Source organism: Hibiscus syriacus, unplaced genomic scaffold, assembly GCF_006381635.1.
Source record: "Hibiscus syriacus cultivar Baekdansim isolate YM2019G1 unplaced genomic scaffold, ASM638163v2 tig00110557_pilon, whole genome shotgun sequence".
NCBI lineage: Eukaryota > Viridiplantae > Streptophyta > Magnoliopsida > Malvales > Malvaceae > Hibiscus > Hibiscus syriacus.
The window spans coordinates 80,464-106,398 of record NW_024062780.1 but is presented as its reverse complement, the minus strand read 5'-3'; the positions used below and the strand labels follow the sequence as shown (position 1 = coordinate 106,398).

Sequence of the window (25,935 nt, the reverse complement as noted above, 5' to 3'; positions counted from 1 at the left end):
ACAAACACAAAAACTTACATCACAACATACCATACATAAACACACCGCCGATCCTAACACTCCCCCGGCAACACAATAATAAACCAAAACTGGACACGCCATTAAAGAAATAGAAACTGAAAGTGGTTCAAACACAAACAGCAACAACAAGAAAGCGAACCAACACCTCTAACTTAATATCAGCAGCAACCAAAGCTTGAGTAAAGACACGAACTGAGACAAGAGATACTCTCTAATTGAAGCTAATCGAAAAAGATGACAAAAGCTCAAAAAACTGAAGAGCACAACAGATTAATGAAAAAGCATAGAAAGTAAGCAGAATGGCCGGAATAAACCAGCCCCCTCATTGGCCAATCTACCAACATACTCGTAAAAGGACCAAAGCAAAAAACCTAGAGCATAGAAACTACTCCAGGCTACCCAGGTATACCAAAATATCTAAACATAGCAACAGACGACAGAAACAACACCACGAACGAATACTCCAGGATGCACATAAGACGAACAAAACTGGAAACAAACAACGGATTACTCGCAATTGCATAGACGGTTCAAGTTAGACCCAACTTCAATGTAAAAGATTTACAGTCCCGTAACTTGAACAATTGATTACTTGGATTATTTGCGCAGAAAAGGAAAAAGAATCCTAGACTACCAGTAAGCTCAAATAAAAAACATGGAGGTCGAATTCAGGAGAAGTTGTTGAAATTAGACTATTAGGAAAAGAATCAAAAGCAAAGGAAAAATTGAAAGCAAAGGAAAAGAATCAAAATCAAAGGAAAAATTAAAAGCAAAGGAAAATAATCAAAATCAAAAGCAAAGTAACATTACTGGGAAATTAAAAAAAAATGAGTGGAGGAGAAATCTTACCAGGAAAAATTCTCAGAAAAGGAAATTAGACAGAAGCGAGGTCAGGGAGAAGATGAGAAGAAATGATATTTTAGCCCAAATGCCCGGGAATAAAATAAAACCTATGTAATATGTGGGAATGACATTCCCAGTAAAAAGGTCAAAAAAATTAATGTTGGCAATGAAATAATACATTCAAGTGGGAATCATTCTAATCGAAACGTGGGTATAACAGCCCGGGAAAAGAAAAATACTACAGGTAAACAAGATTTCCATAATCCAAACGCCCCCTTAGGGTAAACTACTTGAATTACCACCTAACTGTGGGGTTGATGTCGATATGACTATCATTTTCAAAATTTTGTCAATATAATCACTTAATTATTTAATTGGTTTCAATATCGCCACATGTCGTTAACATATAACATAAGTGTTTACGTGACAATTAACAAAAATGGTATAATTACATATTTGATCCTCTATACTTATACATTCAATAAATTTGATCCTAATTTTAATTTAATTTAATAAATTAATCATTCAATCAATAGGTGACAAGTGTCAACATATGATAATGATATATGAGACTTTTGGTTAGAGGCGGGACACCTAAGTCACGAGGCCAAACGCTTCATTTGGTTAAGTATTGTAACAAACTCTATTTATCTCGTACTAATATTAATAATAGAAAAACAAATAAATAAAATCATTCAAATGAGGATTCGAACCTACGTCAATTATAAAACATAAGAACACCTAAATTAATTAAACAAATATGATTTTTTTTTATAATTAAACATGGGTTGTATATTATAAATCGTATTTAATACAAGATTTAAAAGCAAAAATAAATTTATTGTTTTTTGTATTTTTAAATTAAATTCATTATTTTTCATATTAAATTTATTATTTAATAATTTTAAATTAAATTCATTATTTTTATATTTATATTTCTAAAATAAATATAAAATTATAAAAATAAGTACGAAAAATATTGAATTTAGTTTAAAATATAAAAACAATAAATTATTTTTAATTTTATATCTTATATTAAATACATTTTATAATAGATAAACCCTATTTAATTATAAAAAATCATATTGATTTAATTATTTAAGGTGTGCTTATATGTTATAAAACTTAGGTTTGAATCCTCATTTGAATGATTTTATTTCTTTATTTTTGTACCATTAACAATAGTATAAAATGCATAGAGTTTGTTGTAATACTTAACTAAATAAAGGATTTGGCCGAGAGACTTGGACGTCCCCTTTCCAACCAAGAGGGCCAGGTTCAAGCATCCATAAATGCATATTATCTCCAAATTTATATAAAAAAACTCCAATCAGTGCTGACACATGTCACACCCTAATTAATTGAAGATCACATATGTAATTATATAAATTGATGATGTTTTTGCAAATGACTATCGGCACTAGTCTGATCATTTAAATAATTTACCCTATTTTTTAATAGTCGGGACACACTCATCTTATAATCACAATTATTTAAACTTAAGGTCTCAAAAGTCTCTTTGTAATTATTGAGGTCACCTAATAATTTGAATTTCTTAAATTATTAATTATTAACGAACAATAAAATTTAAATCACACAGGTACTCAAAATATAATTTGGTATGTGTTAATCTTTGAAATATATATTTGTATATTTATATAAATTAAATTTTTATAAATAAATGTGATTATTAATTAATTCAATAATAGCTATACACAGGTGATGCTTTTAAATAAATTAAATTTTGTAATACGATGATAAAATATGTTATCATCTCATTTGATGAGAAAAAAAATGGAAATATAAAATATAAGAATCAAAGTTGAGATAAATTGGAATTAAAGGTGAAACTCTAATTTTCTCTCTTAAAGAGTAAAGCTCAACGATTTTTTTTTATAATAAATTCATTTTTATAGTAATTTATCAATGTATTTAGAATTATTCGAATTTCTAAACTTTTAGAGAGAATAATTTATTATATTAATAAAAATATTTATATTAAATTATGATTAAAATTAACTATATTTATTTAAAAATATATTATATATAAATTATAAAATATTATTATAATATTTTATAATATCAGTTAAAGTATATTAAATTCACAAATATTACTTATTAATGAATAACGTTATTAAAATACTTTTGGTCACGTTGTTATAGTTCAAGCATGCCTGTAAACAAACCGAACGAACATGATCGAATGTATGTTCATAATTGTTTGTTTAACTTTAACCGAACAATAAAACGAACTCAAAAAACTAAATAGACGAAATTTCTTGTCCGTGTTCATTCATTAAGAAATTTAGCTTGTTCATGTTCGCTCATATTTATTCGTTTAAATTATAAATGAACACAAATGAACGAACACAAATAAACGAACATAAACTAACCTAAACGAACAAACATAAAATTAATTGGGTTTATATTTGAGAAGAGTTTTTTTCTTTTCAAATAATTTTAGGATTTATATTTTCTTTAATTGATTTGATTAGTTTTTATTTGATTTAAAATTACTTGATTTTAAAAATATTAATGAGTATAAGGTTAAAGTTTATCAAATTTTTGTATTTCAAACGAGTATGAAGAATATAAACGAATTAACATAAATGAATATAAATGAACAAATGTAAACAAATAAATTATCGAATGTTCATTCATTTAAATAAAAAGATATATAATTTTATTCATGTCCATTTATTTAAATAAACAAACATATAATTTTATTTATGTTCATTCATTTAAATAAATTAACATAAATTAATTTATCGTTACGTTCGTTTACAAGCATAAGTTTAAGCATGAAAACTAAAAAGCTTAAGGAAAATGCGACGAGCCGACGCTCACTCCCCAAGTCACGGCTCTATAAACAGGCTGCATCATTGGCCCATTGCCTAAACTTGTATGAACTCGATTACCGGTCCTTCAATTGTTACTGCTACACTAAAACCTCCAAAAGTCTATAAAAAAGCCCAAAATTCAACAAAAGTGTCATATTTCTTATTTTTATTATCTACCGACGAAAGTTCTACCAAATTGCCCCTTAACGAAAAATTAACAATCACTCCCTCAAATTTCCTTGACTTCCCATCCTATCCCGTAAAAGGAACAGGAAAAAGAGAGCAGATCTGTGGAAATGAAGAGGCTTTTTAAAACAGCGATGTATCTGGAGTTGGAATGAAATGCAGCAGCCGAATCTGTTCCCGTTCGGAAGCGTTTTGGGGAATCCGTTTTTATTGAATGGCGGCGTTGGCGATATAAGCAAAGGTGGATTTGAGAGCTCTAGGGTTTTCTTCTTGGTTCCTTTTTTGCTATCCCAAGGAGGTGGAATGGATTTGTCCAAGGTTGGGGAAAAACTCCTCAGCTCCGTGCGTTCCGCGCGATCACTTGGTCTCTTGCCTTCCGCTTCCTCTTCTGATCGGCCTGATGTAAGCAGTGTGGCTCAAGGCTTACTTAATCCTTGAATGTTATGATTATCGAGTTCTTTCTTTTTCCAGAATTCTTTATCGAGGCTTAATCCACTGCATTTGAGTAGTTTTGAGAAATTTGATACTAGTTATAAATTAGTGTTACTCCGATGAAGTTTAGTTGGATTTGATCTGAAGTGAAATTAGTTTTGTCACTGGACTTGGTAGAAATGCTGCGTTTTAAATGACATAAAGCTTTATTTGGTTGTTACTTTTGATTCCCTAAAAAATTGCTATAAAGTAAAAGTAGATGGACAATGAACATAAAATGCGACCCAATTCTTAGATTATTGTTCAATATAAAATTGAAATCATGTATTCTGTGCTGGACGAAACTACATTTTAATTCTTAAATCTTCAGAAAACATTGTTTGCTTTTTACATCCGTCCTTTGGTTTTGGGAGGCAAATTTTAGGTATCAAAAGTTATTAACAAATGGTGTCCATAAAAAACATAGTAGTAGCTGGGACTAGGTATAGATTTTTATGTTTTTGCTTGGTTTTGTGGTTAATATGTTACTCATAGAACTATATCTCTGTTATTTTGTATAGCATGATCGATCCTCCTGGTCATGCCAAACTCAAATGAGCTGCATTTTAAATTGCTTTTGTTTGGTTGTTTCTTTTTGTTCCCCCAAAAAATTGCTATAAAGTAATAGTAGATGGATAATGAACATAGAATGTGACTGGATTCTTTGGTATTTGTTCAATATAAAATTGAAATAATGTGTTGTGTGCTGGATGAAACTACATTTTAATTTTTAAATCTTAAGAATGCATTGTTTGCTTTTTATATGTCTTTTGGTTTTGGTAGGCAAAAGTTAGGTACCAAAAGTTATTAACAAATGGTCTCCATCAATAACATAGCAGTAGATGGAAGTACGTATAGTTTTTTTATGTTTTTAAGCCAACAGTTTGCTGGGTTTTATGGTCTTTATGTTACTCATAGAACTATATCTCTGTACTTCTGTATAGTATGATCAATTCTCCTGGTTTCTCCAAACTCAAATGAGTCGTGATTTGTGTTAAAAAAAAAGTCATGATTTGTGAAATTTTGATCGTATGTTATTTATCATCTTACAGGTTCCAGCTCGAGCTGCAGCAGCTGCTGCTGTTGCTCGTGCTCTTTCAGGATTGCCAGCCGATCAGAGATATAATCTTCCATCGAGTTCTGAAGAATTGATGTCAATATATGGAAGCAAACCTCAGAGTCAAATAGTAGAAGAAGTAGAGGAAGAATTCTATGAGGAGGTATTTTTTGGATTTTTTATGCATAGGTGTATTATAGACATGTAAATTATAATTTGAGAACTAGTGTCTATGGTGCAATACAAAATCAGAGGAGTTATATTTATAAATTCATCGTCTTTTAGTCATCTAAATAATTAAGCTGAACTTAAAGGAGTGGTTCTGATTGCTATTTTTGTTTTTTTAACCTTTATTCTTGTCAATATTTCTTTATTGATGTTTTTCTTCACCATTTTCCTTCTTCTGTCTATAGTAATCATATTCTAAAGTGTATGGCATGCTTCAAGGAGACGAGAACGGACTGTTCTATTATAGTCTTCATGCTGTTTCTTGCTTTTTATTTATTTATTTATTTTCAACATGTTATTTTGAAATCTGAAGAAAGAAAGAAGGAAAAAGAGGTGGGGATTGGGAAGGGGCAGTACTACTGTAGTTTTTTTTTTTATAGAAAAAAAACTACAGTAGTGTTATTTATGTTCCTGTTTTTATTATTATTTTTTCAATCTGTGGCAGGAGTTTGATCCAATAAAACACATCCTGGAGCATATCCCTTCTGAAGAAAATGAACTAGAATATTTTGAGAAACAGGTATTATTTTGGTTTAGTTTTCTTATTTTAGTTTTTAAGTAGATTTTTTTATTCTGTTATTTTTTTTCTTCCATTTGAGCACCTCGATTATCTATGTTGTAGAATATTAGACTTTAATGGGTTATCTTTTTCTCTCTTGGTGACTTTGATCCCTCCAATATCGTCTAACTACAATCAACTACAATATTTAGATTTCGCAAGCCTTTTGTTCTAATTGTGAGGAAACTTTTTATAATTTTTTCTGGTATCCTTGTTAGTAAGTGCCTGGTATAAGCACTGCATATGATTTTGGTTTTCTGCCTGTGTTCGTTGCTTATCATTATTGGTGTGAATAAACTGATAAAGATTAGGGGATATAATCAAGACGTCTGATATTAATAAAATATATTTGTTTTTTTTTTAATTGCCCAAGCTTGACTAAGCAATTGTGGAGCAAAGATCCTAGGATTTACTTTGTACAAGTGAGCTAAATATGTACAAGATTCCGCCTTTTTATTATATGCTTAACTGTTACTTTTGCTTCCCTGTTTTAGTTTTTTTTTTCAAGTTTATAGAGGTGGATTCGTGTGATTTTCTAAAAGTTATAACAATGAGGAGGTATACTGTTCGCTAGGCTTTGATGATGTTTATGATTCTATTGGTTACCTTTATGGATGTCAGCCCATTGATAAAAATGTCTTTTGAAGTCCATAAAATCATACATCACATGTTAAATATGCTTGATGCATTTCACCTGTAATGGAAATTACATGATAAGTTTTTAAATGAGGAGTTAGTGAAAAAGCTAGAGAGGGTGTGTGTTATCCATTGTTTTGTGACGATGTTTTTTCTTCTGGGTATCCAATGGATTGCCATCAGAAAGCTTTGTTCCTTTTCTGGAAATTTTAATTAAGATTATCTATTTAGCAAATGCGTTTTCATCTCTTTGTAGGCCACACTTAGATTAGCTCAACTGGATAGAGTAGCAGAACATTTATCCCGCAATGTCATGGAGCATCATGAAGTAATGGGTAAGTTTTCTAGTGTTTGTGCTGCTATAGATTGGTTAACTGTTGTGTTGTATCCTGGTCTTGTCTTTAGGTGGTAGTTTCTTGGTTGAGATTTTGTTTTTCCTAGCCAGGTTCTTAGTACTCTTGTTGTTATTTGTGGTTGGTAATAAAATCTTGAGGTACTCTTTTCCTCCTTCCAATGTCCGTTGAGATACTTTTTTGTAGTTCGACGGTTATGAAGGGGGCTTTTAACGAGACCTCCCTTTCTTATATATAAAAAAAATAGAACCTCTATTTATGCATCATCTGATTTTATTGTATAGGTGTACAAGTTGTGCTCCTCTATCTATCATTAAAACGAGAAATGTGTTTTTTTGCATCTTTGAATGAAGTTTTCGACTATGATATATAGAGTATCAATCATCTGAATTCTTTATCTTATCTCTAGACATCAAGATTTTATGTATATATTTACTAAAGCTGGTCCCCTGACACTAGTTATTCATGAAAGATGGAGTTTTAGCCCGATTAGTTGCAAGTTGATTAATTGACTTGATTTGTTGTATTGGTTTTATTGGTGCCTGCACAATATATTTTTGCATTTCTGTGGATGGTTAAAAGATGTATTGTGTTATGGTTTATGATTCTTTAGTTTTTTTTTTGGTATGATCTATGGTGAGGTTTAAAGAATTTCATAATTCATTTTCTCTTCTTTGAGTGAGGTTTTTTTTTTGATAGGAATAAAAGGCCTCAATAAAACCCCCTTGGTGGTTAACGGAACTTAAAAATAGTTCCTTAATCCACACAAGGAGGAAAGGAGTGCCCTAGGATTCAATAAACTCAAATATAACAAAGTAATACAACCCATCTCCCTCAAGAGATATAAAACCAAAAAGAAACAGCCCTTAACAGAGCATAATTCACCCAATACCCGCCTTAGCTAGGACATCCGCCTCTATATTGGCTGTCCTACTAACCCACCTAATAAAACCTTCAAAAACACTAAGCTTTTGAATAATGTCTTTAACTATTTGAACATAAACAACAGGACAAGAGACCACATCCTTAATCCAGCCAACTGCCACCTGACTATCACTCTCAATAATCAATCTATCTTTAACCCTATGACGAAAAGATTCAAAAAAATCTAAACCCTTTAGGATAGCCTTCAATTCCATTAAGGTTGGGGGCCCCGGACCAGCCGGCTCTTTGAAGGAGCCAAGAATCGAACTAGACATGTCTTTCAAAATACCACCTAAGCCACTCCTCTTCCAATCACTCGAGGTAGCCGCATCCACATTAAGTTTAACAAAACCTTTTGGAGGAGGGGACCAAGGAAACACGGTTGAAACCCGATAAGAATGGGATGAGTAGGAATCCACTATGGACGGGTCAGCAATAATATCATCCTTGGAAATAGTAACATGAGTTTCCTTAGCTAGAAACCATGAAGCAAGCCTGCACCTAGCAAGAAAGAAAATCTCTGCTCGATCAAGCTTCCCACCTTCAAACACAATAAAATTCCTGGTCTTCCAAATTGTCCATAGAACAGCTCCAGGAATAAATGGCCAGATAAGAGAGTTGGTCTTCAAGTCATTCCAAGCCAATAGGAATCTTTTAGCATCTGCATGAAAAACCGACTGAAAATTCCAATATCCCAAGAATTTCATCCAAATTGGCCAAACAAACGAACAGGAAAAAAAATAAATGCGATGAAGACTCTTCTTCAAGATTACAGAAAGAACACAAAGTATCATTTATGCCCTGAACACCTCTCTTAACCAGAGCTGTCTTGACCGCCAACTTCTTTAATATAACTTGCCAAAGAAAAGTCTCAACTCTTGGAGGCAACAGACCCCTCCAAACATTAGACTTCCAAAATTTAGCTTCCTCTGAATCGGGAGAACCCGAATAAGATAGGTTGACACATGATTTCACAGTGAAAACCCCTTCCCCATTCCCCTTCCAAAACAGTCCATCAGTGGCATCAGCAGAAATAGAGAAATCAGAGATAACAACCATCAAATTTGCCCATTGCTCAAATTCCCAGTCATTCAACTCTCTCCTCAACTGAACGTTCCAAATCCAACCCCCTGAACTGAACTCCCCAAACTGAGATAATCTTCCTACTTTATTTACTGCAATAGAAAATATTCTAGGGAACAATACCATCAACGGATGATCCATTGTCCAATTGTCTTGCCAAAACCGAATGTTCCTCCCATTGCCAATTTTAAAGCTATATTTACCTCTGATACTACAGCCCAACGAATCAGCATTATAATGATTTCTCACAATATCTCTCCACATCCAGGATAGTTTAGGAGAGACTTTACTGTCAAACTGCATCAAGGAAGGATCCAATTTATATTTGATGCAGAGCATTTCCCTCCAAACCGCCTCCCTCTCAATAGCAAACCTCCAAGCCCACTTTTCCAAAAGTGCCCTATTCACCACCTTTAAATTAGGAACCCCCAAGCCTCCTTCAATTTTTGGTTTACAAACATCGGACCAGCTTACCCAATGTATCTTCTTTCTCCCATCACCACCACCCCACAAAAAATTTGACATGATAGAATTTAGAGTCTTGTAAACTGAAGCTGGAACCTTGAACATTGACAAAAAATAAATAGGGAGTGAGCATAGAACTGATTTAATTAGAACTAGCCTGCCTGCCAGTGACAGAGAGGAGCCTTTCCAGCCCGCTAACCTCTTATTAAAGCTTTGAACCACTGGATCCCATAGAATGTTGGAGTTCCTATGTGGACCTAGAGGGAGTCCCAAATATTCTGAGGGAAAAGAGCCCACTGAACATCCAATCATAGCTGCCCAACCCTTAATTTCCTCTTCCTTTAAGTTCACTCCAAATAATTTACACTTCTTTAAATTCAGCTGGAGACCAGAAATAATCTCAAACACCCGAAGAACCCTCTTTACATTCAAGATCTGTTTTTCCGACGCCCCACAGAACATAATAAGGTCGTCAGCAAATTGCAAATGGGTTAAATTAAAATTCCTCTCCTCTTTTCTAATGACCAGTCCCGAAAAAAGCCCTCGTGAAACAGCCTTCGCTATTAATAGATTCAATAGTTCCCCAACTATATTGAACAACAATGGAGACAAGGAACAGCCCTGCCGAAGACCCCTCGCCATAGGAATTTCCTCAGTTGGAACTCCGTTCACCAAAACTGAAACAGTCGCTGAAGTGACACATTTCGAAATCCAACCTATCCATCTAGAACCAAAGCCCATTTCCTTCATTATTCTGAACAAAATAGGCCAGTCAAGAGTATCATATGCCTTCTTGAAATCAGCCTTAAAAACACACCCTTTTAAACCATTCTTCCTCCAAAAGTCAATCCCTTCATTTGCTATAAGAGAACAGTCCAGGATTTGCCGACCGGGATAAAAGCGAATTGACTTGGACTGATCAAATCTGAAATGCAGCTCCTAAGTCTTCTTGACAGACATTTCGAGAGTATCTTATACAATCCACCAACAAGGCTTATAGGTCTAAAATCGTCCAGTCCACCAATGTTAGAAATCTTAGGAATAAGAGTGATGAAAGTGTGATTTACACCATGTTCCCATTCCTTCCCCAAGTAAAAATTATGAAAGAATTTCATAATCTCTACCTTAAGGACCTGCCAAAACCTCTTAAAAAATCCCAAATTAAAGCCATCAGGACCCGGAGCTTTGTTGCTGCCACAAGATTTCACCACTTCCCACACTTCCTCCTCAGAAAACTCTTGTTCTAAGAACTGCTTCTGCTCCAAAAAAATTCTGGGAAAATCCAGATTCAAATCATCAATCTCTAAAGTAGTTCGTTCATTATAGATCTTAAAAAAATACTCTTTAACTATGGCCTTAATTGCCGTTGGGTCTTCCACTGTTTCCCCTTTGAAGTTTAAAGCAAGTAGAGCATTCCTTTTATTCCTAATCGTAGCACAAGTGTGGAAGTATTTAGTATTGCGATCCCCATCAACAATCCATTTAGTTCTCGAGTACTGAAACCAGATCTGCTCCTGAATCTTGTGAAGCTTCCACAATTCTGCTCTTAGATTTTTCAATTCAACTAATACCTCACTGTCAACAGTTCCTTGCTTCTGTTGAATATCCTCCTCTATCAACGAAATTTTCTTCTCTAACTCAGAAATCAAAGCACCTGGATACTTCTCTCTGTTCCCAGACCACTTCTTAATTGCATGTTTGGTGTTCCTCATCAGACTAAAAACGCCTGCCTCATTCTGACTATCCTTACCACTCTGAAAAGAAGAAACAACCAGATCCTCAAAACCCTCCTCATCCATCAAATAATTGAATAATCTAAAGGGTTTTCTACCCCAGTCCACTCCTTTATTCTCCAGAACTATAGCATTATGATCTGACAAAGATCTTGGTAGAAGCGACTGCACAACGCCCGGAAACAGCTCTAGGAAACGACAATCAACCAAAAAACGGTCCAATCTAACAAAAGTGGGATTATCTTGGTTATTACACCAAGTGAACCTACCCCCGTTCAAAGGAAGATCAATCAAGCCGTATGAAGAATGAACTCATTAAAGATCTCCATTGAACTCCTACTTTGACACCTTCCCAATTTCTCATCTTCTTGTAAATATACATTGAAATCCCCTCCCACACAATGGGATAAGTCTGTCCACTAAGAAAACTGCTTAATTCTTCAAAAAAACCAGATTTCTCCTCCTCCACTGCTGGACCGTAGACATTGATGAAACCACACCCGGAATCAGTACTCCGAAATTTACCGAAAGTAGCTATGAATCTCCTGCTAACAAACTGATTCTCCAGCTCAAAAACATTGTCATCCCAACAACACAACAGGCCCCCCGCTGATCCAAACTGAAGGAGATTCCAAAATTCCTTTTAGTTTATTAATTCCACTTCTCCTAAAAAAAGACTTCCTAAATTTATCAGTCTTAGTTTCTTGCAGCCAAAGAAAAGTAGGATTAAAGTTGGAGACTAAATTCTGAACAGCCCTCTTTTTCTCGTTTTTCCCCAAACCCCTAACATTCCATGAACATATTACTAGCTTTGTCATCATCAAAAAGGAAATAGGTGCAGACACACTCCTCAATCAACCAATCCTTTATTAACCCATTTACGCCTTTCTCTAAAGCTATGATTTTATCCAAAAAGGCTTCTTTCCCTTCCTTAAAAGACACACCCAAAGCTTGCTAACCTCCCAAGTTTCCACCGCTTCTTTCAACAGAATCGAAAAAGCTGAGGAGGATGCTGTATCAATGCTCACCTTGTCTAGGGCTTCACGATACAGGATCCTTTTAGTTCTTCTCTTCCTTCTAATCAGCAAACCAGATTTGGACTTTAAGCAATCACCTTCTGAAAAGTAACCTTCAATCTCCCTTCCTACACTCCCACCCCCAGATCCTTTGTCAAGATAAGGATCAAGACTCCCCTCAGCAATGTTCTCTGCTGATAAACAGAGCTGAATATTCGTACTGGAATCAACATCTAGCTCCCTCTGCTTAACTACGGCACCCCCTGTTTCAGACGAGATGTTCAACAAATCCCCATACCAGTATCTTCTTTCCCTCGACCTGTTGTAAACCCTTTTACAATTGCTCAGACTTCTAGTTTCCAGCACATTACTCTCTGTTGTAAACTCCCTTCTAGAGCGAAGTAACTGCCTCCCCCTTGAGTTGTTATTTGAAACCTGTTCCGATGGTCTTAAATTTTCTTCTTCGGGGTCTATCTCCACACTGAATGGCTTCTCTACAATTGGACTCGATTCCAATACCTTGGACACTCCCCTGCTTTTTCCTGATAAGTGAATGTTTTCAACCAATTCCCCAAACTTATTAATTGTATATGCTGGCCCAGAAATAAAACCCCGAAAAGTATTTTGAACCAGACTGCCCAGAGTCTTCAGAATGGGCCTGAGATCCATCAGCCGAATAATTTTGACTTCTAATCCCCAAACCTGCATACTCACCAACTTTAAACTTTCCAACAGTCTGACTTTCTGACAGACCACATTTACTATCTTTCCTATCTAAGGAAAGTCTTTCTAGCTGTCTGTCCTTACTAGCTCCTCTAGAAACACGAAACACTCCCTGGTCAATCCAATTGTCCACTGACAAACGATTTTCCCCTGCTGCGCAAGTCTCACCTTCCCCATGAACTGACAACAATCTGTCTTCATCCTTCTCAGACATCCTCTCTTCAAAAAATATCTCACCGGAATCCTCCACCGGAAAATTACTGAAAAACGAACTAGAATATTCACTAGCTGATCCAATCTTGATACTTACTTTGTATGATCTTCCATACGATCCAAGAGTAATAACCTCTGGAACATCAAAAGGACTTTCCACCTTCAATAAGATTCTTGCATTGTGAGATCTTCTCTTTTCCTTGTACTATCATGGATATCTACCACACTGCCCATCTACCAGCCAACTTCTCGAAGAAGGGTTCATTCCAGCATAACAAAGGAACACCTTTTAATTCCGCCATGCAGAAGGCCATTGGTACCCCGGCTTCATTCAGTAAAGGTTCCACTCGCTCGAACCACTGTTTTAAAACTTCTTCCTTCTTACTCCATAACTCCAGCATCTCCTCATGAGATTTAAGAACTATCACACAAGAATTCCAGACATAGCCCCATCTCGCAATTTGAACATCGTGGCCTTCTTTTAATAATGCCGTCCGAATGAACTCCACTTGAAAGGAGTATTTGATAATCCCTGTTAACGACCTCTTCACCCAGTTGGCGCTGTCTGTTGGGATATGCATCTCAAATATATTTCCCTTGACATTCCTCCTCTGGATATCCTCAGACATTAGATCATTGTTCCCCCTTCTATTCCCATTAGACAACAGAGCATCCCTATAAGATCTATCATCCCTCCTACTTCTATTAATATTATCTCTAGCTCTTGATTTTGAAGATTCTGCATTAATCTGACCAGCATCATTGTTTGAAGAAGAAAGCAACACCCTTGACCTTGAACGTTCATCCTTAAATCTGGCAGGACTAACTGAGATCTTCCTTCCATCAATCACAATCCCGTTTAACTCCTCAACAGCCCTCTTCAGATCCTCCTCCCTCTTAAAATGAACAAAGGCAAAAGTAGAGAACCTGTATTTTGGATTTCTAGTTTGGCTGGGAATAAAGACTCTCGTAACAGGACCATGAACTAAGAATAATTCCCTAAGCGTACGATGGGAGACCCTTTTACTAAGATTATCGATAAACGCCGACCAACACTCAACCGGAACTGACTTTCCTTTCAAATTCTCTCTCTCTACGTTTTTCTCTCTCTCACTCATCTTTTTTTTCACGTTTCTTATAACACTTTTCTGGTAGTTGTCTGATTGATATTTGCTTTTGGCCAGTGAAGGGTATGCATTTGGTCAGGGAATTGGAGAAAGACTTAAAGATTGCAAATGTCATATGTAGGGTAAGATTTGCATGGTAACGTGATTTCATGTATAATATTCTAAAGAACCCCATGGAAAATGTCGGCATATTGTTTCTGCTTTTCCCAGTTCGTGGTGTTTCTATTTATTACAATAGATATTAACTGTACAACTGTTATGTTGCTACTGAATCTGTATCTCATTTGAGTTTTTGTTTGTAGAATGGCAGAAGGCATCTAAACTCATCAATGAATGAGGTTTCAAGGGACCTTGTTGTGAATACTGATTCTAAGAAAAAACAGGCTCTTATGGTAAATTCTCTTTGTATTTACCTAAGCAATGCATACCTTTGATTGCGGCTATATTTTTATATCTTTTGGCTTTCTGGGATAAAAGGATAGGGTTTTCATAATCTTCATGTTTCTCTTTGCAGCACTTGCTTCCAGTACTTGCTGAGCTTCTTCATGCATGGGACATGCAAGTAGCTCTCGAGTCTCTTGTTGAGGAAGGTAATTTCTGCAAGGTGAGTTCCCTGTAAAATAAATTAATTTACCTATGTGATTCTTCAGTTTTTTTTAACCTCAATTTACTTCATCATGATTATATCTCAAAAGAGTCGCTTAGTATATGTTATTGTTCAGGCATTTCAAGTACTATCTGAGTATTTACAACTACTAGATAGTTTATTGGAGCTCTCAGCAATACAAGAGATGAGCCGTGGGGTTGAGGTGCGCATTGAAGTTCTGTTATGTAACTCTTTTGTATTTCATACTAAAATTGTTCTCCCTTCATGTCTTCCTCTCTTAATTTCTCTTGTTAATGTTATTAAGAGCTTATGAAAGCTCTATGTTACTTTGCGATGACACATCTTTTGCTTGTTCTTATCACTAGATTATACTTGATTTTGGATTAAAATTGGAAGTAACCTTTCTTTTCACAATTTTAAATACTATTGCAGGTTTGGCTAGGAAGGACTCTTCAAAAGCTGGATTCGCTCTTGTTAGGAGTTTGTCAGGAGTTTAAAGAAGAAGGCTATTTAACTGTCAGTTATTTATTCTCTGCCCCTTGTGCTTGATACCTGGTGCATATATGAAGTCATTGGTTTCAACTTTCTAGATGATTTATGCATTGTTTTTTTATATATGATAAGTTCAAAACGTATTATCGTTAAATTATTTTATTTGTTTCAAGCCTCTACAAACAAGTTGTGGCTGCCTTCTCACCTGTTCATTTTTGGTCAGTTTGGTTATCAAATGTATGATGTGCCACTGTTTGCACCTTTCATTAAATGACTACATTTTTTTCGTCTAAATAGAACACTAGGGAGGCTGACCAGGATATCAGCTGGATTTATTTTTTCAACTGGTTTAGTGCTTCCTTGTTTTCTGTTTCTAACAGCTAACTTTTTTTTGATAAGATTTGAAGGTCTCTTTAAAAACCTCCTTCTTGATTAATGGAGCTTGTAAAGAAGCTTCTTAATCATCGGAAGGAGGAAAAGAGTGCCTTATAATTTTATTGAAGAAAATAAGAATTACAACCTTGGAAAGAAAAATCCAAGTAGAACCCTTACAACAATTCTTGAGCCTTAAAACCGAACTATAGAAGTCAACAACATAATAATCAACCTATACCAGCCTTTGCTAGAGCATCGGCATCCATATTAGCTGTCCTTGCAATCCATCTAACAACCCCCCCCCGACAGTTTTAAGACACTCAACAATATCTCTAACAATGAAACCATAAACAGCTGGACATGAGACAACCTTATTGATCCAGTCTACTGCAACTCTGCTATCACTCTCTATGATCAACCTATCTTTAACCCTCCCTAGGACAGAGGTAAAGAAAGAGATACCCCTTTGGATAGCTTTAAGTTCCTTCAATGTTGGAGGTCCAGAACCATCCGGTTCTAACAGCTAACTTAGTATGCAGACTACTACTACAATTTCTTTGTTCTGTGTTAAAAACTGCTTTGCTCTAGATCTCATTATATTCACCGAGCTTATCATTTTTTGTCCATGGTTTGTTTAATTTTAGTCCAATTTAGAAAATGTTAAATTCTTATCTGGTATTTTATTTTTCTCTGTCAAAATTTCCTACTATCTCTTGCACTTCTTTGGGTTGGCTTTGTGGGCTGTCTTGCAATTAGAAGATTCTTTTCATTCCATGGTCTACGTCCTGGCTCTGTCAAGTTCATTGATTTTTGTCTTATTCTTTAGAGGGAAAAACTACAAGTTAGAGTTTACGAAAATCACTTTTATACTTTTTAGAAAGTGAAGGGGTTTTTAACGAGGCCTCCAATTATTATAAAAAAATACTTTTCAAAAAGTGAGGTTAATATATTTGCAATGCTTCAGGTGGTTGACTCTTATGCTTTAATAGGAGATGTCTCTGGTCTTGCTGAAAAGATACAAAGTTTTTTCATGCAAGAAGTTATCTCAGAAACTCACTCTGTGTTGAAGAGTATTGTTCTGCATGAGGTAATATTGATTTTATACTATTAACAACCATAATATATTATTTTACCTAATCAAAGAAATTATTTTAATGTGCGTATTGATAATTTTTTCCTGTCAAATTCTAGATTTGAGGCCTTTAGTCTATGCAATTTATCAGTGTACTTACGCAGATCCACTGGCTAGGAAATGAGGTGGAGGTCACAGGGTGTCTATTCTAGTTAATTATATCAATACTAATTCAAATTTAGTTAAGTTTGATGATAAATTTACATGTTTGACCATTACTTACAGGCAACCATATATGAAAGAGTATTAATAATAGGTTTCTTGTTCGAGCTTTCATCTGCATCTAACTTTTGTTGAGTTTTGTTTCCTTGTGAACTTATCCTTGGTCCTTTCTGTGTCCTTTCTACCTTTTCCTCTTACCTCATGATGCGTATGTAATTTCTACCTCATATGATAAGCTAACTCATTTAAATGATTAATAAACTTTTGCAGGACCAAGATGTACATATGCAAAATAGCAGGTATGCTTTCCAAACTTAACTGTTCTTTCTATCAACTGATGTGCTAGTATTTGATCTAATGCTCTTGTTTCTAACTTATTTTTCATTTGATCTCAGACTTACCTACAGTGATCTATGCCTTCAGATACCTGAATCTAAGTTTAGACAGTGTTTCTTAAGAACACTGGCTGTCCTGTTCAAACTAATGTGCTCTTATCATGAAATCATGGCATTTCATCTGGAGAATAAGGTTAGTTTGAATCTTAATGCTTCTCACTTGTTTATGTAGAATATTTGTTGTAAGTGGTGCTCTCCAACTTTTCATTGCTGCGAAATCTCAACTATACAAGGCCAGGAAATATAGTTCATTAACTTATATGGGAGAGCTAAGTTGGTGTTGGAGTTAAGCAAGTTTATGCTTTGAATTGCATGGATTTTCCTTTTCTGTGTAGGTTTTCTTCTGAGGCATCAGTTTGAATCTATATGATATATGAATTTGTGATGTATGCATATTTTTATGAAATCATCCTGGATTCTGTGGTAGTGCCATGGCATTTTGTGTGTGCCTGATTTTTGTATGGTTTTTTGGGGAAAGGGGATAGGGCCCTGTCTCTTTTGGCGTATTTATTTATTATTTTGAAATATTTTGATCTTGTTGCAGGTTTTAGAGTGCACAATAACAAATGCCAAATTGATGGAAGGTAAAATCTTTTCAGAATGCTTTTAAGGTTTCTGCAGACTGATTCAGTTTCTAAAATCATTGCAACTCCTAATGGGTTATTTGTTTTCTCTCTTAGAGTCTGTAGACCAGGAACCAGGTTCATCTTCCATGAAGGAGACTACAACAGCCACGTCCTTGTCTGATGCATCTGAAAAGAAAGATTCTGGGTCTGGTGATCTGGTTTCTGAGGGTAAAAATGATTGTGGTGCTACGTCAAGCAGTGGATCTCCGTGGTATCATTTAAGGAAAGAAGCCATAACTTTCGTGTCACAAAACCTTCAGAGGGGACGCAAGAATCTTTGGCAACTTATGACTAGCCGAGTATCAGTATTGCTTTCTGCTTCAGCTGCTGCTTCTACAAGCATTCATCAACTTTTGAAAAATTATGAAGATCTTAACACTTTCATCTTGGCTGGGGAAGCTTTCTGTGGAGCGGAGGCTTTTGAATTCAGGCAGAAACTGAAGGGTGTTTGCGGAAATTATTTTGCTGCATTTCATAGGCAAAATGTATCTGTAAGTTGATCTGCACACTTATTCTTCATCATGGTTACTTTTGTTCTTTTTGGTATTGGGGGAGTTAGTGTTTGAAGTTGCAAGCTTTCTGCAGAGACAGGGTGGGGCTGCTATTTAGTTATAGCTCGTAATGTGCTTCTTAGTTTCTTTTCTTCTCTGCAAATCATAATGTGAGATTTGTTGGCTTCTTCTTACTTGCATCATAACCATCGTCATCATCATTATTATTTTGTAATGACTGTTGATATTTTAATTGATTTGTGCTAACTTCCATGGAACTTTGAATCAAAATGGAACATGTGTCGCATTTTTGGTGGATGGGTATCAATATTTCCCTTTTTCATCTTCTTGCTCATTGTAGCATATTAGAATTGTTACTATTATTTCTGTGCATAATTCTAGTACCTTCTGCCTATAAATTGTTACTGTTATTTCTGTTGAAATGGAGCTGTTGCTTATTTTTTGTTTCATTTCTAGGCACTTAAAATGGTTTTGGAGAGGGAAACCTGGCTTAATTTGCCTCCAGAGACTGCCGAAATAATTTGTTTTGCTGGGCTGGTTGGTGATGGAGCACCCTTAATGGCTGCATCTGGTGGAAGATCTTCTAATTCTAGGGTCCTTCACATTGACAAATCAGCCAACAAAGTTGACACAGATGTCAAGAAGAGCGGTTTTTCTCCTTGGCTTAGAAACGGAAACCCATTTTTGCTAAAAGTAAGCTGCAGTTACAAAGAGACTCACAATTCCTCCCCACTTAATGGAGCAACCTCTGCAGTATTTGAGGGAAATGCTGATAATATTCATGGTGATGTCTCTTCACACAATGACGATGAGAATCATATCAATGGCTCCAATTCCATCTCAGAAGAGGAAAATGAGGATTTACTTGCTGACTTTATTGATGAGGATAGTCAGCTCCCTAGTCGAATTTCAAAACCCATCCTTTCAAGAGGTTACTCTTTTCATGGCATTGATGATTTTACAGCACAAACCGGATCATCTCTTTGTGCTCTAAGGTTAGATGCTTACAATTCAAAAAGAAGATGGATTTCTCTACTAAGAGCTGAATGTTGTTTAGTTTCTTACAAGTGAATATTGAACGGTTTTCTAACTTTGACACATTAGGTCGATGGATAAGTATGCAAGATTGATGCAGAAACTTGAAATAATAAATATTGAGTTTTTTAAGGTGTGTACTGGTTAAACCTCTCTTTTCCTAAGCTCTACGTTCTCAGATGCTCATACAATCTGAACACTATTTTTCCTTTTCCCTCTAAATTATTTTCCTGATTCAGTACATTGTTGCAGGGCATATGCCAATTATTTGAGTTGTTTTTCCATTATATATTTGAAACATTTGGTCTGCAAAACATGAATTCAAGTGCAAAGACTTCAACTGACTCTCTTACTTGTAAGTTAGTTTTCATTTAATACACAATGGAAATTTATATATCAATTGATTTGTCTTTAAATTATGTGTTCACTTCTCATTTCTGCATTTTCCTAATTTTTTTTCCTAGATCGGTTAAAGAATGCCTTAACAAGAATAACACAAGATTGTGAAGAGTGGATAAAAACTTCATCGGGATCCTTCTCATCTCCAACTGAACATGCAGATTTGACACCCACTGCTCCTCAAAATACAAATTTTGGTTCTCCGGCAAGCACCTCCGTTGGTCTAAAGGTATGTATTAAATATCTTTGGATAAGGTATTTACTGATTTTTAGGATGACCATAATATTTTTTTCCCAAGTTCTTTTTCTTCTAGATTTGATGGGGAAAATCTCCCATAATTTCTTGTTCTCTTGTCAGCCACTTAATATTTTCATAGTTGTATGTCTCATTGTGATATTAAATAAGGAATAAAGAATTTTGTTTGTTAATGTGGCATTATTCATAAAAATGCCCCAAACCAGATCATCAAAGAGAATCTTTATGTTAAATGCTTATTGGTTTCTTGATTTCTTCAATGTATTGTGATTTATGTGGATTTTGTTTATAGAACAGGAATGAAGCGTTTGGTAATTTATCTTCCACAATAACATAACACTTGCGTTGCAGGAAAGATGTGCAGGTGCTGATACTATAGCCCTTGTAGCTCGGATATTGCATAGATCTAGAACTAATCTCCAATCCTTGCTTCTGAAGAGTAATACAACTGTAGTTGAAGATTTTTTGTGCACCTGGTATGTTTCTCATTTATTCATTTCTTATGAAGTGGGTTAAGAAAATGCAAAATATCAACCTTTTGTGACATGGTTTAATGCAATCTCTGAATAAAACCGGAATAGTTATTTATAACAAGAAACACTTTGTCCTCTCTTCTTTCACAAAGGATATCCTGATTTCTGCTTTGTGTTATTTGAAAGTAAATGAATATTATTAATAAATGGTTGAAGTAGCATGTGGTCTAGATTTTAGTTCCACCTTTTGTATGTAAGGGTAAATTAAATAAATTCCCATTTTGTTGCTTTATCAATTTGATACGTTGAACTTTTTCCAATATATAGAACCCATCATAGTATTTCAAGCAGTAGCTTTATATTTTTTGAACACCTTTCACACCATCCTGTGTTAGATTAATGTGTTGGCACTATCAAGTTTCTCTAACTTATGATTTGTGGTTCAAGTAGTTTCTTTAATCGGTATAAAATGACAACAAACTGCAGCAATGGGTGAAGAAAGCTTATATTTTCTTCATCAAACAGAAAAAACAAAATTCAAAACATCAGTTACTCCCAATAATTATTGTAGCTTCCATGGGGGTAGCCCTTCCCTGTCCAGGGCCCTCCTATTTCTTTCCTCATAAAAGCTAATAAAAATAGGTGGACGAAATTATCAGTTCTACTATCTGTATAAGCACTTATACCTGTCAAGTCCTTGCTCTTGCGAATCCACCATGTTTATTGCCTGTGTAATAGCCCACTTGGCCTAAGCGAAACTGCTCTTGCACAAGGAAAAGCTGCAAGTTGTCTCCCTCCTTCGGACACACATACACATATTACTTTTGCCCGCTTTATGCGGAACATGCTATTTATATTTTGATTTATAAAATACATTATTGTTTTTCAATTTAGTATGTTTTTGTCTTATCAAGTGAATTTTATTTTATGTATATTTGATTTTTACTTCTAATAATATGATATTAACTATCTTGGTTACTGCCAGGTGGATGCTGTGCCAGATCTTATAGAGCACATACACAGGACAACTGCAAGAATACTGCTCCACATTAACGGGTAAGATCATTATATTGAGTTCCTCTTTCAAAAATGTTATGTTGGTCATGTTACCTTGTGTTTTTCTTTTAGGAGCGAAAAATAAACAGGAGTGCATGTCAGCATAAAAGCAAAAAAGTCGTTTTAAGGATTTTTTTGAAGGATTATAAAATAAAATAAACTTGAATTTTATGGACAAAAAAAAACCGTGCCATGAATTTACTAGTCTATGCTATTCTCGTAAAAAAATCTGAATCTTTGGCAGGTACGTTGATCGAATAGCTAATGCGAAATGGGAATTGAAAGAGCTTGGCATGGAGCACAATGGGTTTGTTCCCTTGCTATTGTCCTCGTTCTTTACAAGTCATTGGTTTTGTCTTGTTTTGTTTTTTTGGTCTGTGATCTCATATTTGGCCGTAGGTCTTGTTATTATCTTTGCTTAAATATATCCATGACTTCCATTTGACAAGTTCTTGCTGTGATTTGTTTAATGAATAGGTATGTGGATCTGCTGTTGGGAGAATTTAAGCACTACAAAACAAGGCTTGCTCATGGGGGAATTCAGAAAGACGTAAGATGAACCTACACCCTTTTAAATTTAGCTAGATATCAGAATTAATCAATGTGATATGGTTTGCAAATTGCTTTTCATTCGACGGTTTTATTCGGAACTGATTGATTCTAAATCCATCCAGCAATTCTGATTTTGCCATCCCTAGATGAACTGCCTTGGAGTAGTTGTACATGTTCGGAGCAAGTTGGTGTGTGGGCTAGTTAATAAAGATAGCTGGGTTATTGTTAAGCCAGATTGATTTGCTAATGAAGAATGGTTAAAGTAAATGTCTTAAAAACGAAGAGAAGTAAATAATATAACCAGATTGGATAATGGATATTACTTGAAATCTATAATAGAAAATTAATTTCAGATGAGGTTTCCATTAATAAAACAGTCGTATCTTTTGTTTAAAGAATATGACTGATGTTTAATGTGTTCATGAGTTCACTATCACGATGTCTGCTTTGACCTAGGATAAATAGTCACCATTAAAATTGTGGAATGATTTACTCTTATGTTTTCCGATGACTTAGGTTCAAGACCTCCTCTTGGACTATGGACTCGAAATTGTTGCGGAAACTCTTATTGAAGGTCTATCCCGAGTGAAGCGATGCACTGATGAAGGACGAGCTCTCATGTCATTAGACCTTCAGGTGTTGATTTAAATTTTGACAAGAAAATTCAACGTGTTCATTGTGAATGCCTTGCTTATCTATCTGTGGGAACCAACTTTTTGTTACTTTCCCATTCAGGTTTAATCAATGGCCTACAACACTTCGTCCCCTTGAACGTGAAGCAAAAGTTACAGATTGTTGAAACTTTCATCAAGGTAACTCCATAGCTAACATGGTCGATGCAGAAATTGTTGCGAAAATTGATTCCTCTCTCATTTGATTAAGTTCCGTCATTCTCTTAACAGGCTTATTATCTTCCTGAAACCGAATACGTACACTGGGCACGAGCTCATCCTGTAAGAAATGTTCTCGCTACAGAAAATAGTAATTGCTTTTTTTATTGTTGTTATTAGTCACTTGGTAGCCATAAACCTGAAAATAATTTTGGAATGCAGGAATACAGCAAGACTCAGATTGTGGGGTTGATAAACCTTGTTGGTACAATGAAAGGTTGGAAAAGAAAAACCAGGTTGGAAGTTCTGGAAAAGATTGAGTGAGCTGGTATGTAGTCAATCAACCTTGAAATTAAAATGTAAAGTTCACACACTGATAAAAAGAAATATGTCCTTTTTTGTTATTTGTAACAAAATTATGTATATCCAAATGGTGTTCCTTGATTCCCTTTTCACTACAATGAGTGAAATTAAGGTTGTATATGTTCGGGTGTCTCTGTTTGTAATACTTGTGTGTCTCTTAATATCTAATGCAATCTTGAATTAACACGTGATGTTATGTAATAATGAACCATTTTTGTGTTGAGACTCATTGGCTTGAAGTGCTGCTATGTAGATAGATATATGTTGCTTCTAATATCATCCTATTAAACAGTTCGTTTTACAGTTGAATTTGTTTTTAAGCTTCAATTTGGTATTTGAAGTTTATTTAATATATTTAAATTTGACATCTAAAGTATTGGTACAAATTAAGTCATGAACCTGACATTTTTATTAAGATTGTAAAAAAATGTTAAATTTATATATTAATTTGAAATAAAAAATCATACAGGTATTTAAGTGAATATAAAGGAAGTTTTCAGTAAAAATAAGGATATCATATTCGAGCACCAACGACTGTACTAATGATTGAACATTTATTGTCAAATGGTTGAAAACATTAAAAATAGATTCTACTTTATAATTATCATAGTTTAATAAAAATAATAAGCTAACCAAATAACTACACTAAAAGTCGTATAAGGAAGCAAGGATAAATAGAGGATTTAGAATTTAGCGAGGGGCCTTCCTTTTTGGCACCAAATGCCTCAACTTCCCGACTTGGCTGCATCCCATACACCACAGTACAGGTAATTAAATTCAACAGTATTTTATTGTACCCTTAAAAAAAAAAACAGAAGAAGATGAGTGAAGGAAACTGCTTGTTATGTACCCTTTGCCCTATACTCCTTCCCAGTTTTCTACTCGTCTAAACTGTTTCTTACTTTAGTTTTTACGGTCAGCAATGGAGAAAAAGAGAGCAAATTTTATAGTTTCAGTACCCAAAAAAACTACGTATGTAATTTCCCATTAATGAGATGAGGCGGTGAGATATAATTGAATATATGTAGAAATTGAGTGAGATTTATTTAGGTTGTGATTTATAACGTGACGAGGAAGTGTATATATGTCTTTGTCGAGGGTGGAATTATTTTCCAATCCCGAAACGGTATCCAATGTCCGTAGTTGTAAATGCAGACAAGCGCGAGAGAGATACATTGACATGACAGGTGCAGAGACATATTATTTTAATATTGTACTCTTATATATTTAAACAAATAATCCTTCCAATACTTAATCATAATTCTTAAATAATTATTCCTTCTGTCCTATTTATATGGTTCACTTTTTACTTTTATATAGTTTTAGGGGAAAAATTAATATAAGAGGTGTGTTGTGAAAAATTAAAATAATAGTTTATTCCTAAAAAAATAAAATTTATTTTATTGTGAAACTAAAAAAATAGAAAGGAAAATGACCTAATAAATTGTTGATTTTTAAAAGAGATTTAAATGGAATAATTTTAAAACACAAAAAAACATTTAATAGGAGAAGAAGTAATATTAAAACTATGTTGATCAAGTATTAATGATAATTTTTCTTACACGTGATGTTGTAGTGAATTTAGAGTATGAGGGAAAGAACTTCGAAAATTACGTATATATGGATGTTTATTATTAAATAATTGAGAATTTTTTGAATAGATATTGTTTTATAATTATCTCAAATTAATAATAAAAAAAGAATAGGAGGGAAAGGATCAAAGGGTGATCCTAATAAATGTCAATTTATAACCATTCGTTTTGGGTTGTGAGATGCGAGTATAATGTTGTACTCTTAAGTCGTCCTTTGTTTGCAGTTACTCTTAGTGGAACATTCATTACAAACAGATCACAGCCTTGTCGTGATTAGAAAGAAGCTTCAATGGTTAAATTCCAAAGGTAGAAATAACGTGGAAGAAAGGGTATACAAAGCCTGAAAATTCAAATACAAACAAATGAAGGTGCCGAATTTGAGTAGACATTACACTACTACTACTACATATATACACCTATGCATATATATATATATATATATATGTATATATACAAATGTTTCGTTTCAAAATGATAAGAAAGAAACAAGGGACCGCACATTAAAAAAATCCTCTCCACCCGATTACGAATCTTTTGCTATAGAGTTAGCTTCGTCAGCTCCATGTCCAAAGATCACCATGAAAGTATTCTTCAAGAAGC

At 34.5% G+C, this 25,935-nt stretch overlaps 1 protein-coding gene across 3 annotated transcripts; it reads left to right on the top strand.

Moving 5' to 3' along the window:
- The first annotated feature begins 3,899 nt into the window (after nucleotides 1-3,899).
- On the top strand, nucleotides 3,900-23,964 carry LOC120132167 (syndetin-like). 3 transcript variants are annotated; one of them, XM_039148982.1, is made up of 26 exons: nucleotides 3,902-4,292; nucleotides 5,414-5,581; nucleotides 6,092-6,166; nucleotides 7,098-7,176; nucleotides 14,536-14,600; nucleotides 14,781-14,870; nucleotides 14,993-15,082; nucleotides 15,201-15,287; nucleotides 15,518-15,601; nucleotides 16,917-17,039; nucleotides 17,517-17,545; nucleotides 17,642-17,774; nucleotides 18,186-18,225; nucleotides 18,331-18,758; nucleotides 19,236-19,774; nucleotides 19,884-19,947; nucleotides 20,067-20,169; nucleotides 20,279-20,442; nucleotides 20,821-20,949; nucleotides 21,928-21,998; nucleotides 22,243-22,305; nucleotides 22,476-22,548; nucleotides 23,067-23,188; nucleotides 23,287-23,362; nucleotides 23,453-23,503; nucleotides 23,603-23,964. In XM_039148982.1, the coding sequence occupies exons 1-26, from the start codon at nucleotides 4,047-4,049 to the stop codon at nucleotides 23,702-23,704; spliced, it is 3,294 nt and encodes a 1,097-aa protein (XP_039004913.1). In that variant the 5' UTR covers nucleotides 3,902-4,046; the 3' UTR covers nucleotides 23,705-23,964. The 3 variants fall into 3 exon arrangements, 1 of the variants encoding a protein (XP_039004913.1); XR_005516978.1 differs by lacking the exons at nucleotides 23,067-23,188; nucleotides 23,287-23,362; nucleotides 23,453-23,503; nucleotides 23,603-23,964 and having other exon boundaries at nucleotides 3,900-4,292; nucleotides 20,821-20,945; nucleotides 22,476-22,543; XR_005516977.1 differs by lacking the exons at nucleotides 23,067-23,188; nucleotides 23,287-23,362; nucleotides 23,453-23,503; nucleotides 23,603-23,964 and having other exon boundaries at nucleotides 3,900-4,292; nucleotides 18,322-18,758; nucleotides 20,821-20,945; nucleotides 22,476-22,543.
- The last annotated feature ends 1,971 nt before the right edge of the window (nucleotides 23,965-25,935 follow it).